At 34.3% G+C, this 14,870-nt stretch overlaps 1 protein-coding gene across 1 annotated transcript in view; it reads right to left on the reverse strand.

The window, feature by feature from the left end:
- Positions 1–1,913: 1,913 nt before the first annotated feature.
- Positions 1,914–14,870, reverse strand: part of orai2 (ORAI calcium release-activated calcium modulator 2) — an 18,008-nt gene continuing 5,051 nt past the window's right edge. Inside the window, 4 exon segments of the mRNA XM_062960389.1 lie at positions 1,914–2,952; positions 2,954–3,298; positions 4,231–4,538; positions 14,659–14,870. The exon segment at positions 14,659–14,870 is cut by the window's right edge and continues 49 nt beyond it. Coding sequence (XP_062816459.1) covers positions 2,725–2,952; positions 2,954–3,298; positions 4,231–4,458 — 801 coding nt within the window. The 5' untranslated portion in view covers positions 4,459–4,538; positions 14,659–14,870 and the 3' untranslated portion in view covers positions 1,914–2,724.

Raw genomic sequence — 14,870 nt, forward strand, 5'->3', positions numbered from 1 at the left:
ATGAGTTCGAGGCCGCTCGGAGCCTATGTTTGTCTTGTCTTTGTTCTATGTTAAAAAGGCATTGAATGTTTGCCTATATGTGTAATGTGATCCGCCCTGAGTCCCCTTCAGGGTGAGAAAAAAGGGCGGGATATAAATGCTGTAAATAAATAATAAATAAATAGACTCGCCCAAAGTCTGAAATGACTTAAAGGCAAAACAACAATCCTACTTGATGATCTCATTGGCCAGAAGCAGGTCCACACTTCCCACTGAAATCCAGATAAGTTTACAGTATGTTGGTTAAAATTATTTTTTATTTTTAAATATTGTATTGTTCTTTCATTTATCAATATTGTAAATGAAATATATGGCAATAATATAATGTATTGTGTATACATATAATATTGATAATAATATTATAACGTAATACAATATATTTATTTATTTCAGTATTTCTACCCCGCCCTTCTCACCCAATAGGGGACTCGGGGCGGCTAATAATAATAATACAATATAATAATATTGTATAATATAATAATATTAATTCTATATTATATAGGTAAAGGTAATATTACTAATAATATTACGGTATAATGGTATAGTACAATACAGTATTATATAATGCTAATATTGTGCTATGTTAATAATATATTGTATGTATATACAACTTGTAAGCCGCTCTGAGTCCCCTTCAGGGTGAGAGAGGGTGGGGTATAAATGTAGTAAATAAATAAGTAATTGTTGCTGGGGGGGGGGGTCGCACTACAAATAAGACATGTGCAGTGAACATAGGAATTTGTTTTGTTTTTTCCCAAATGATAATTCGGCCCCTCAACAATCTGAGGCAGTGGTCCCCAAACTAAGGCCCGGGGGTCGGATGCGGCCCTCCAAGGTCATTTACCTGGCCCCTGCCCTCAGTTTTATAATATAATATTTTTATAGTTTTAATAATATAATATTTTATATACATATAATATTGATAGAAATATTATAATGTAATACAATGTAATACTAATAATAATACCATATAATAATATTAATTATATATTATATATTACATGTAATATTACTAATAATATTACAATATAGTGGTAAAATTCAATATAGTAATATATAATGCTAATATTGTTCTATGCTAATAATATAATATATCATATATAGATATAAATTGTAAGCCGCCCTGAGTCCCCTTCGGGGTGAGAAGGACAGGATATAAATGCAGTAAATAAATAAATAATAAATAAATAAATTTTTGACTTAGGCTCGCCCAAAATCTGAAATGACTTGAAGGCACACAACAACAATAATCCTAATTCACTTGACTACCTTGTTGGCCAGAAGCAGGTCCACATATCCCATTGAAATCCTGATCGGTTTGAGTTGGTTAAAATTGTTTTTATTTTTAAATACTGTATTTTTCTTTCGTTATTGTTGTTGTTGTTGTTTTTGCACTACAAATAAGACATATGCAGTGTGCATAGGAATTTGTTCATTTTTTAAATTCAAATGATCATTCGGCCCCTCAACAGTCTGAAGGATTGTGGACCGGCCCTCGGCTTTAAAAGTTTGAGGACCCCTGATCTGAGGGACCATGAATCGCCCCTCCACTTAAAAAGTTTGAGGACCCCTGACCTAGCGCATCTTTGGGAGCAAAAATTAATATAAGACACTGTCTTATTTTTGGGGAAACACGGTATATCAAAATTAAAATGAAATACAGCACGAAAAAAAATACAGAAAAAAACCCTGATACCTCATAACAAGTATTCTGTTTTCAGGAAGATTCCTGGAGATTCCATTTGGATTCGTAATTCGGGATCCGGAGTTCTGTTTCGGGAATAATCTTCCTGGAAATGGAACGGATTATACATTAGCCCTAATACGAAGTCCTCCCTAATGTTCCGGTGGGATCTCCTTTGAAAACAGTACAATCAGTGTTCAGAAAAGTTTAATAATTAACGGGCGGTTTAGGCAACTTTAAACAACTAACGAGAATCAAGAGAGGAATTAAATGCAAATACAATACACTTACGAGTTAACACTATAGTGATGATTGTATCCTGCAGGCAACTGAGCACGAGAAGGAGGGAATGAGGTCTAGCTATTAGGCACGTATTACCACTAGAAAGATTAATAATTGAAGGGTTTTTAGCAGCGGGGTTAAGTGCCGCTTTCTCCTATTGAGAATTCGGCCATAACATTATGCGACACGACTTTTGTTCCTGGGTTATTAATGCCATTTCCTAATTGGTTCCCTCCTAAAAACACGGGAAAAGTTTATTAAACTTCCCAAACTTTGTTTCTGCGGGAGGGAGGGACGTCCTGCGACAGCACATTTTGCTCTAGTTTTTCAGTGCATATTTCAGCCAATTCGACCTAGTTTGTGGCAGCCACAAAAATAAAGTTTCTGGAGTAGAACAACTCCTTTCAAATTAAGTTCTACACAATTAAACTGCTTTCAAACCAGGAACAGAACTTTTTTTTCCAAATTCTTTTACATAGTGTGACATCCACAGGTTCAAACTCAGCGTAATAAGTGTCCAAAGCATTTCTCATGCTGTCTTGTGCGACTTGATACATGCGTGTGTATTTTCATTCGCACACGGGTGGTTATTTGAATATCTGACTGCACGAAAACCGTATGCGTTATAATATATGCTATTGTGAGTGAGAGTGTGGACACACATTTCGGAAAAGGTTCAGCCGAGCGAGTGCGCAGACACATGCGTGTGCCTGGGCCGCTCACACGACCTGCAGCCCCCGGTCATGGCCGTCCAGCTGCACCTTCAGCTTGTGCAGCTCCTCGATCTCCCGGTTGTGCCGCTCCGTTTTGTGCCGGACGAGGGACCGGTAGAAGTGGAGGGTGAAGACGACAAAGATGATGCCCACCGGGACCATGATGATGGTGGAGACCAGGGCGGCCTGCCACCCGGTGTGCTGCCCAGACTCTTCGGCGGGGAGTGTCTCGTTGCTGTTGCTGTTGCCGCTCGGCACGGCGGCGGGGGGCGGCGTCGACGGGCAGGAACTTGATCCAGCAGAGCAGCACCACCTCGGCCAGGAAGAGCAGGATGCCCAGGACGGTGGAGAAGCCCCAGGCCAGCTCGATGTAGGGGTGCATGCGCTCATGGGGGGACTCGCTGATGGAGTTCAGGTTGTGGATGTTGCTGACCGCCTCCACGTTGGGCAGGATGCAGGTGCTGATGAGCAGGGCAAAGAGGTGGACCGCCACCAGGATGGTGGTGCAGGCGCTGAAGGCGATGAGCAGCAACGGCGGGTACTGGTACTGCATCTCCAGCTGCACCTCCACCATGGCCACCTGCAAGAGCAAGAACCCCAGACCTTTTAGACACAACCATGAATCCCTGCCTGGGGTTGTGTGGGTTCCTTCCGGGCTGTAGCAGCATAATAATAATAACAATAATAATAATTTAATAATAAACAAGAAAACTCATGACTATTCATCATTCACTGCACCCTCGCAGTGATGTTAACCGGCTATATCTGCCTAGAAGATCAAGGCGCAGAGGACTCTTACAAGTAAAACAAGCAGTCAAAGAAGAAGAACATGCCCTGGCAGAAGATGTAAAGCAAAGTGAAGAACCTGCTTTGATTGAAGTCAAAAATCAGAAACTCCTCAAAGCACAGCAGACCAAAAAAAACAGTACAAGAAAGCCGCACTACAAACTAGAGCTGAGAGCTGGCACAACAAAACATTGCATGGATAATAATAACAACATCACACAGTCCTAGACACTTGGGAAGTGTTCGACTTGTGATTTTGTGATACGAAATCCAGCATGTCTATCTTGTTTGCTGTGACATAATAAAATAATTACAATAGTAACAGATACATAGATAAATGTATAGATAAATGAATAGATAGACGGTTCTTTCCTCCCAAGTGTACAAAGCCAGCGGACTTGACGGGATCCCTGCTGAAAGTCATTAACTATCTTTATATGTTATCTACATGCCTGGCCACTTCTAGGTAGATGCCCTCACGAATTGACTATGCTAGCTGCATGGTGACTCACATTCTAATGGTTGGATCCCACTCAACACATGCAAATCAAGCTTGCTAATGGCAACACTTGTTGAACAGACAAGAGTTCTTTCCTCCCAAGTGTAGCATCTTGTACAAGGCCAGCGGACTCGACGGGATCCCAGCTAACTGGCTATGCTACCTGCATGGTGACTCGCATGCTAATGGATGGATCCCACTCCATGGGACGGAGGGGAGGAACCTACCATGGCGAATCCGGAGAGCAGGGCGGAGGTGCGGCTGGAGGCCTTGAGCTTGGCGCGGCTGAGGTAGAGCTTGCGCCAGGACAGGGCCTGGACCGAGTGGTGGTTGGAGGTCACCAGCTCCAGGTAGCTGCGCCGCACCCAGTCCCGGTAGTCCATGCCTTTGGCCGGCGGCTCCGCGCAGCACGCAGACGCTGGCGGGTCCGCCGGGACATTCAGTTCCTCGCTCATGGCGGGATTGCCGGATCCGCTTCTTCTTTCGATATCTTGCAATTTAATTCCCGAGATGCCACCTTAAACTCCTAGGCGTCCTAGCAAGGCAAACAGATGCGTTAGCCAACACATTATCAACATCGATAAATAAATATTAGCATTCTTTACAATGCAAAGTCATTCCTGGGGTGTTGTGTGGTTTTTCAAGGTTCGAGAAACCTTTGACAATTCAAAGTAATTCCCTTTTGGGAACCATCTCAAGCGATCCCGAAAAGCATGTATTATCCTCCAAAGAATTTATTTATTATTTATTTATTTGCGACATTTATATCCCGCCCTTCTCACCCCGAAGGGGACTCAGGGCGGTTTACAAGTATATATACATACAATATATTATATTATACAACTATATCGCAATATTATTAGTAATATTGCATGTAATAAAAATATACAATTATAATAGAATTGGGGATTGATTCCCTGTCTGTGTATTTTAATACGTATGTTATAGAAAATATAATAATAATAATAATAATAATAATAATAATAATAATAATAATAATAATAATAATACATCACACAGTCCTAGACACTTGGCAAGTGTTCGACTTGTGATTTTGTGGTATGAAATCCAGCATATCTATCTTGTTTGCTGTGTCATAATAAAATAATAATAATAATAATAATAATAATAATAATACATCACACAGTCCTAGACATTTGGGAAGTCTTTGACTTGTGATTTTGTGATACGAAATCCAGCATATCTATCTCGTTTGTTGTGTCATAATAAAATAATAATAATAATAATAATAATAATAATAATAATAATAATAATACATCACACAGTCCTAGACATTTGGGAAGTGTTCGACTTGTGATTTTGTGATACGAAATCCAGCATAGCTATCTTGTTTGCTGTGTCATACAATATAATAATAATAATAATAATAATAATAATAATAATAATAATAATAATCAGAAAATACATCACACAGGCCTAGACATTTGGGAAGTCTTTGACTTATGATTTTATGATATGAAATCCAGCATGTCTATCTTGTTTGCTGTGTCATAATATAATAATAATAATAATAATAATAATAATAATAATAATAATACATCACACAGTCCTAGACACTTGGGAAGTGTTCAACTTGTGATTTTGTGATACGAAATCCAGCATATCTATCTTGTTTGCTGTGTCATAATAAAATAATAATAATAATAATATCACACAGTCCTAGACACTTGGGAAGTGTTCGACTTGTGATTTTGTGATATGAAATCCAGCATATCTATCTTGTTTGCTGTGTCATAATATAATAATAATAATAATAATAATAATAATAATAATAATAATAATAATAATATACATCACACAGTCCTAGAAACTTGGGAAGTGTTCGACTTGTGATTTTGTGATATGAAATCCAGCATACCTATCTTGTTTGCTGTGTCATAATATAATAATAATAATAATAATAATAATAATAATAATAATAATATACATCACACAGTCCTAGACACTTGGGAAGTGTTCGACTTGTGATTTTGTGATACGAAATCAAGCATACCTATCTTGTTTGCTGTGTCATAATAAAATAATAATAATAATAATAATAATAATAATAATAATAATAATAATAATAACAATAAGTATATATTATCCTCCAAAGAATTGGGGATTGATTCGCTGTCTGTGTATTCTGTGTATTTTAATACGTATGTTATAGAAAATATAAAGTGTATAGAAATACACTTTAATAGGTGTATAGATTTTTTTTACAATGTTTAATTAGGCAGTTTCTCAAGTCGATCCTCACACGAAAAATAAAAAAACAGACGCAACTTTCAGTATGTTCTTAAGTCTTTCTGACACGATAAAAGTCCTATTATTATTATTATTACTATTCTGTAAGACCTCATTATTTTTATTTTTTGTTCAAGTCCTTCTGACATGATAAAAAGTCCTATTATTATTATTATTATTATTATTATTATTATTATTATTATTATTATTATAAGACCTCATTATGTTTATTTTTATTTCAAGTCCTTCTGACATGATAAAAAGTCCTATTATTATTATCATTATTCTGTAAGACCTCAATATTTTTATTTTTATTTATTTATTTACAGTATTGCCTCTGTGTCTGTCTACGTGCATTGTGATCCGCCCCGAGTCCCCTTCTTTCGGGGTGAGAAAGAAGGGCGGAATATAAATAGTGGAAATAACATAAATAAATAATAATAATTATTACTGTGTGGGTCCTATTATTATTATTATTATTATTATTATTATTATTATTATTATTATTATTATTATTCTGTAAGACCTCAATATTTTTATTTTTATTTATTTATTTACAGTATTGCCTCTGTGTCTGTCTACGTGCATTGTGATCCGCCCCGAGTCCCCTTCTTTCGGGGTGAGAAAGAAGGGCGGAATATAAATAGTGGAAATAACATAAATAAATAATAATTATTATTACTGTGTGGGTCCTATTATTATTATTATTATTATTATTATTAATATTATATTATTATTAATATTATTAATATATTATTAATATTATAATATGAGGTAAAATCACTGAAATTATACAGAAATAAAACTATATTGATTGAGAATGAAAGCTATAGAGACTATAAAGGACTAGCTTTGCCCAGCCACGCGTTGCTGTGGCAAAGTGGTGGTGCTATTGGTTAAAAATTGTTGTGTAATTTTTATTTGACGTTATTTGCATTTTTTAATTAATTTTATTGTAAGTTATATTTTTATTTATTATATTTTATTATTTTCTTGTATTATTTTTAGTTATTTTCTGTTATTATAGTATTTTATTGTATTATTTTTTAGTGTTTTTTATTATTTTTTATTGGGTTGCTAGGAGACCAAGCTGGAGGAGCTTAGCCTTCTAACTGGCAGCAATTGGATAAAAATAATTATTCCTCTCTCTCTAATTAGGACTTTATTTTTCTTTTCTTTTTGTTGTATCAACCTAGAGGCGTGGATGAGGGGTTGTGTCGTCAAATTTCGAGGTTGGGGGGCCTGTAGTTTTGTTGTTTTGTGGGTCGCCGTGATGCCATCACTCTTTTATATATATAGATGGATAAAAGCAATTATTCCTCTCTCTCTAATTAGGACTTTATTTTTCTTTTCTTTTTGTTGTATCAACCTAGAGGCGTGGATGAGGGGTTGTGTCGTCAAATTTCGAGGTTGGGGGGCCTGTAGTTTTGTTGTTTTGTGGGTCGCCGTGATGCCATCACTCTTTTATATATATAGATGGATAAAAGCAATTATTCCTCTCTCTCTAATTAGGACTTTATTTTTCTTTTCTTTTTGTTGTATCAACCTAGAGGCGTGGATGAGGGGTTGTGTCGTCAAATTTCGAGGTTGGGGGGCCTGTAGTTTTGTTGTTTTGTGGGTCGCCGTGATGCCATCACTCTTTTATATATATAGATGGATAAAAGCAATTATTCCTCTCTCTCTAATTAGGACTTTATTTTTCTTTTCTTTTTGTTGTATCAACCTAGAGGCGTGGATGAGGGGTTGTGTCATCAAATTTCGAGGTTGGGGGGCCTGTCGTTTTGTTGTTTTGTGGGTCGCCGTGATGCCATCACTCTTTTATATATATAGATGGATAAAAGCAATTATTCCTCTCTCTCTAATTAGGACTTTATTTTTCTTTTCTTTTTGTTGTATCAACCTAGAGGCGTGGATGAGGGGTTGTGTCGTCAAATTTCGAGGTTGGGGGGCCTGTAGTTTTGTTGTTTTGTGGGTCGCCGTGATGCCATCACTCTTTTATATATATAGATTAACACACAAGCTATGAGGAAAGGTAGGTACTATAGGGTAAGTACAAGGCTATGATAAGCACGATCTATAATGACTTTAGTGGTAAATACCAGCTAGAGTGAACTATCTAGAATAACTCTGAGGTAAACTATAAGGTGATAAGCTATAAGGTAAGTACATAAGGTAAGTACAAGGTGAACTATAAGCTTTGCTATCTTTGAGGTAAATACCTAAAGCTATGATGTGACTATAGGGTAAGTACAAGGCTATGATAAGCACGATCTATAATGACTTTAGTGGTAAATACCAGCTAGAGTGAACTATCTAGAATAACTCTGAGGTAAACTATAAGGTGATAAGCTATAAGGTAAGTACATAAGGTAAGTACAAGGTGAACTATAAGCTTTGCTATCTTTGAGGTAAATACCTAAAGCTATGATGTGACTATAGGGTAAGTACAAGGCTATGATAAGCACCATCTATAATGACTTTAGTGGTAAATACCAGCTAGAGTGAACTATCTAGAATAACTCTGAGGTAAACTATAAGGTGATAAGCTATAAGGTAAGTACATAAGGTAAGTACAAGGTGAACTATAAGCTTTGCTATCTTTGAGGTAAATACCTAAAGCTATGATGTGACTATAGGGTAAGTACAAGGCTATGATAAGCACCATCTATAATGACTTTAGTGGTAAATACCAGCTAGAGTGAACTATCTAGAATAACTCTGAGGTAAACTAGGTGGAAACAAAATGGCTGCCAACCCTCTGCTTCACTTCTGTGAGGAAGCCTAAAAGGACCCACACAAATGGCTGCCAAGCAGCAAACCCCCTTTTGGCGCCAAAACGCCTCTAGTAAGTGAAATAGCAGTTGGGAGCTCGGACTTTTAACTTTCTCAAACCCCTGCCACAGGGAGAAAGCCGATATTGTCTTTAAAAGGACAAACAGATCTTGACACTTAGAAAACCTGCTCTTTTCTCTCCCACACACGCACACAGCAGGGAGAGAGAGAGCGAGCTCTATATCTGGCAATAAGCCATCCCAAAATGGCGGCAGGGCCAAACAGGACACCTCTTATCACTGTGGAAGCAGTGCTTTTCTCTCACTCACACGCTCCAAGGAGCGGGCACTCTCTTTGCTTTCTATAGGCAAACCAAAAACATGGCGGGGCCACACAGGGACATAAATCACGGTGAAAACAGTGCCTTTCTTTCCCTCACACACTCAAAGGAGTGGACAGTATTGCCTCTGTGTCTGTCTATATATGTCGTATGTCTAATAATGGCATGGAGTGTTTGCCATGATGTCTATGTGATATAAATAGTGGAAATAACATAAATAAATAATAATTATTATTACTGTGTGGGTCCTATTATTATTATTATTATTAGTATTCTGTAAGACAATATTTTTATTATTATTATTTATTCATTGACAGTATTGCCTCTGTGTCTGTCTATATATGTCGTATGTCTAATAATGGCATGGAGTGTTTGCCATGATGTCTATGTGATATAAATAGTGGAAATAACATAAATAAATAATAATAATAATTACTGTGTGGGTCCTATTATTATTATTATGATTAGTATTCTGTAAGACAATATTTTTATTATTATTATTTATTCATTGACAGTATTGCCTCTGTGTCTGTCTATATATGTCGTATGTCTAATAATGGCATGGAGTGTTTGCCATGATGTCTATGTGATATAAATAGTGGAAATAACATAAATAAATAATAATTATTATTACTGTGTGGGTCCTATTATTATTATTATTATTAGTATTCTGTAAGACAATATTTTTATTATTATTATTTATTCATTGACAGTATTGCCTCTGTGTCTGTCTATATATGTCGTATGTCTAATAATGGCATGGAGTGTTTGCCATGATGTCTATGTGATATAAATAGTGGAAATAACATAAATAAATAATAATTATTATTACTGTGTGGGTCCTATTATTATTATTAGTAGTATTCTGTAAGACAACAACAACAATTTATTGATTAGCCAGTTGGCCTTATCCAGCGCAGACAATACAAACATGAAATACATATTCTGTAAGACAATCATAGAATCATAGAATAGTAGAGTTGGAAGAGACCTCATGGGCCATCTAGTCCAACCCCCCGCTAAGAAGCAGGAAATCGCATTCAAAGCACCCCCGATAGATGGCCATCCATCCAATATTTTTATTATTATTATTATTATTATTATTATTTATACGTTTGCAGTATTGCCTCTGTGTCTGTCTATATATGTCGTATGTCTAATAATGGCATGGAGTGTTTGCCATGATGTCTATGTGATATAAATAGTGGAAATAACATAAATAAATAATAATTATTATTACTGTGTGGGTCCTATTATTATTATTATTATTAGTATTCTGTAAGACAATATTTTTATTATTATTATTTATTCATTGACAGTATTGCCTCTGTGTCTGTCTATATATGTCGTATGTCTAATAATGGCATGGAATGTTTGCCATGATGTCTATGTGATATAAATAGTGGAAATAACATAAATAAATAATAATAATAATTACTGTGTGGGTCCTATTATTATTATTATGATTAGTATTCTGTAAGACAATATTTTTATTATTATTATTTATTCATTGACAGTATTGCCTCTGTGTCTGTCTATATATGTCGTATGTCTAATAATGGCATGGAGTGTTTGCCATGATGTCTATGTGATATAAATAGTGGAAATAACATAAATAAATAATAATTATTATTACTGTGTGGGTCCTATTATTATTATTATTATTAGTATTCTGTAAGACAATATTTTTATTATTATTATTTATTCATTGACAGTATTGCCTCTGTGTCTGTCTATATATGTCGTATGTCTAATAATGGCATGGAGTGTTTGCCATGATGTCTATGTGATATAAATAGTGGAAATAACATAAATAAATAATAATTATTATTACTGTGTGGGTCCTATTATTATTATTAGTAGTATTCTGTAAGACAACAACAACAATTTATTGATTAGCCAGTTGGCCTTATCCAGCGCAGACAATACAAACATGAAATACATATTCTGTAAGACAATCATAGAATCATAGAATAGTAGAGTTGGAAGAGACCTCATGGGCCATCTAGTCCAACCCCCCGCTAAGAAGCAGGAAATCGCATTCAAAGCACCCCCGATAGATGGCCATCCATCCAATATTTTTATTATTATTATTATTATTATTATTATTTATACGTTTGCAGTATTGCCTCTGTGTCTGTCTATATATGTCGTATGTCTAATAATGGCATGGAGTGTTTGCCATGATGTCTATGTGATATAAATAGTGGAAATAACATAAATAAATAATAATTATTATTACTGTGTGGGTCCTATTATTATTATTATTATTATTAGTATTCTGTAAGACAATATTTTTATTATTATTATTTATTCATTGACAGTATTGCCTCTGTGTCTGTCTATATATGTCGTATGTCTAATAATGGCATGGAATGTTTGCCATGATGTCTATGTGATATAAATAGTGGAAATAACATAAATAAATAATAATTATTATTACTGTGTGGGTCCTATTATTATTATTATTATTAGTATTCTGTAAGACAATATTTTTATTATTATTATTTATTCATTGACAGTATTGCCTCTGTGTCTGTCTATATATGTCGTATGTCTAATAATGGCATGGAGTGTTTGCCATGATGTCTATGTGATATAAATAGTGGAAATAACATAAATAAATAATAATAATAATTACTGTGTGGGTCCTATTATTATTATTATGATTAGTATTCTGTAAGACAATATTTTTATTATTATTATTTATTCATTGACAGTATTGCCTCTGTGTCTGTCTATATATGTCGTATGTCTAATAATGGCATGGAGTGTTTGCCATGATGTCTATGTGATATAAATAGTGGAAATAACATAAATAAATAATAATTATTATTACTGTGTGGGTCCTATTATTATTATTATTATTAGTATTCTGTAAGACAATATTTTTATTATTATTATTTATTCATTGACAGTATTGCCTCTGTGTCTGTCTATATATGTCGTATGTCTAATAATGGCATGGAGTGTTTGCCATGATGTCTATGTGATATAAATAGTGGAAATAACATAAATAAATAATAATTATTATTACTGTGTGGGTCCTATTATTATTATTAGTAGTATTCTGTAAGACAACAACAACAATTTATTGATTAGCCAGTTGGCCTTATCCAGCGCAGACAATACAAACATGAAATACATATTCTGTAAGACAATCATAGAATCATAGAATAGTAGAGTTGGAAGAGACCTCATGGGCCATCTAGTCCAACCCCCCGCTAAGAAGCAGGAAATCGCATTCAAAGCACCCCCGATAGATGGCCATCCATCCAATATTTTTATTATTATTATTATTATTATTATTATTTATACGTTTGCAGTATTGCCTCTGTGTCTGTCTATATATGTCGTATGTCTAATAATGGCATGGAGTGTTTGCCATGATGTCTATGTGATATAAATAGTGGAAATAACATAAATAAATAATAATTATTATTACTGTGTGGGTCCTATTATTATTATTATTATTAGTATTCTGTAAGACAATATTTTTATTATTATTATTTATTCATTGACAGTATTGCCTCTGTGTCTGTCTATATATGTCGTATGTCTAATAATGGCATGGAATGTTTGCCATGATGTCTATGTGATATAAATAGTGGAAATAACATAAATAAATAATAATTATTATTACTGTGTGGGTCCTATTATTATTATTATTATTAGTATTCTGTAAGACAATATTTTTATTATTATTATTTATTCATTGACAGTATTGCCTCTGTGTCTGTCTATATATGTCGTATGTCTAATAATGGCATGGAGTGTTTGCCATGATGTCTATGTGATATAAATAGTGGAAATAACATAAATAAATAATAATAATAATTACTGTGTGGGTCCTATTATTATTATTATTATTAGTATTCTGTAAGACAATATTTTTATTATTATTATTTATTCATTGACAGTATTGCCTCTGTGTCTGTCTATATATGTCGTATGTCTAATAATGGCATGGAGTGTTTGCCATGATGTCTATGTGATATAAATAGTGGAAATAACATAAATAAATAATAATTATTATTACTGTGTGGGTCCTATTATTATTATTAGTAGTATTCTGTAAGACAACAACAACAATTTATTGATTAGCCAGTTGGCCTTATCCAGCGCAGACAATACAAACATGAAATACATATTCTGTAAGACAATCATAGAATCATAGAATAGTAGAGTTGGAAGAGACCTCATGGGCCATCTAGTCCAACCCCCCGCTAAGAAGCAGGAAATCGCATTCAAAGCACCCCCGATAGATGGCCATCCATCCAATATTTTTATTATTATTATTATTATTATTATTATTATTTATACGTTTGCAGTATTGCCTCTGTGTCTGTCTATATATGTCGTATGTCTAATAATGGCATGGAGTGTTTGCCATGATGTCTATGTGATATAAATAGTGGAAATAACATAAATAAATAATAATTATTATTACTGTGTGGGTCCTATTATTATTATTATTATTAGTATTCTGTAAGACAATATTTTTATTATTATTATTTATTCATTGACAGTATTGCCTCTGTGTCTGTCTATATATGTCGTATGTCTAATAATGGCATGGAGTGTTTGCCATGATGTCTATGTGATATAAATAGTGGAAATAACATAAATAAATAATAATTATTATTACTGTGTGGGTCCTATTATTATTATTATTATTAGTATTCTGTAAGACAATATTTTTATTATTATTATTTATTCATTGACAGTATTGCCTCTGTGTCTGTCTATATATGTCGTATGTCTAATAATGGCATGGAGTGTTTGCCATGATGTCTATGTGATATAAATAGTGGAAATAACATAAATAAATAATAATAATAATTACTGTGTGGGTCCTATTATTATTATTATTATTAGTATTCTGTAAGACAATATTTTTATTATTATTATTTATTCATTGACAGTATTGCCTCTGTGTCTGTCTATATATGTCGTATGTCTAATAATGGCATGGAGTGTTTGCCATGATGTCTATGTGATATAAATAGTGGAAATAACATAAATAAATAATAATAATAATTACTGTGTGGGTCCTATTATTATTATTATTATTAGTATTCTGTAAGACAATATTTTTATTATTATTATTTATTCATTGACAGTATTGCCTCTGTGTCTGTCTATATATGTCGTATGTCTAATAATGGCATGGAGTGTTTGCCATGATGTCTATGTGATATAAATAGTGGAAATAACATAAATAAATAATAATAATAATGACTGTGTGGGGATAGAAACATTTCCTTGGATGTGAGCAACCTGCCCGACTTACCTCCTGGGCCTGGCCTCGCTTTCCATCTTTTCCCTCCCGAGAAGAAGAAGAAGAAGAAGAATCTACCGCTGGGCTCTCGGCACATCCTTCCCTCGGAAACCCATGGAAGTCACAAGTCATTTCCCTTGTATTCGCTCTCTCTCGGTGGCACAAAGAGTCTCTTCTCAGTCCCAGGTCGCTTAGCAATCCGGAGTCCAGGCGAGCGGCAGGCA

This window comes from Anolis carolinensis, unplaced genomic scaffold (genome assembly GCF_035594765.1).
Source record: "Anolis carolinensis isolate JA03-04 unplaced genomic scaffold, rAnoCar3.1.pri scaffold_7, whole genome shotgun sequence".
Lineage (NCBI taxonomy): Eukaryota > Metazoa > Chordata > Lepidosauria > Squamata > Dactyloidae > Anolis > Anolis carolinensis.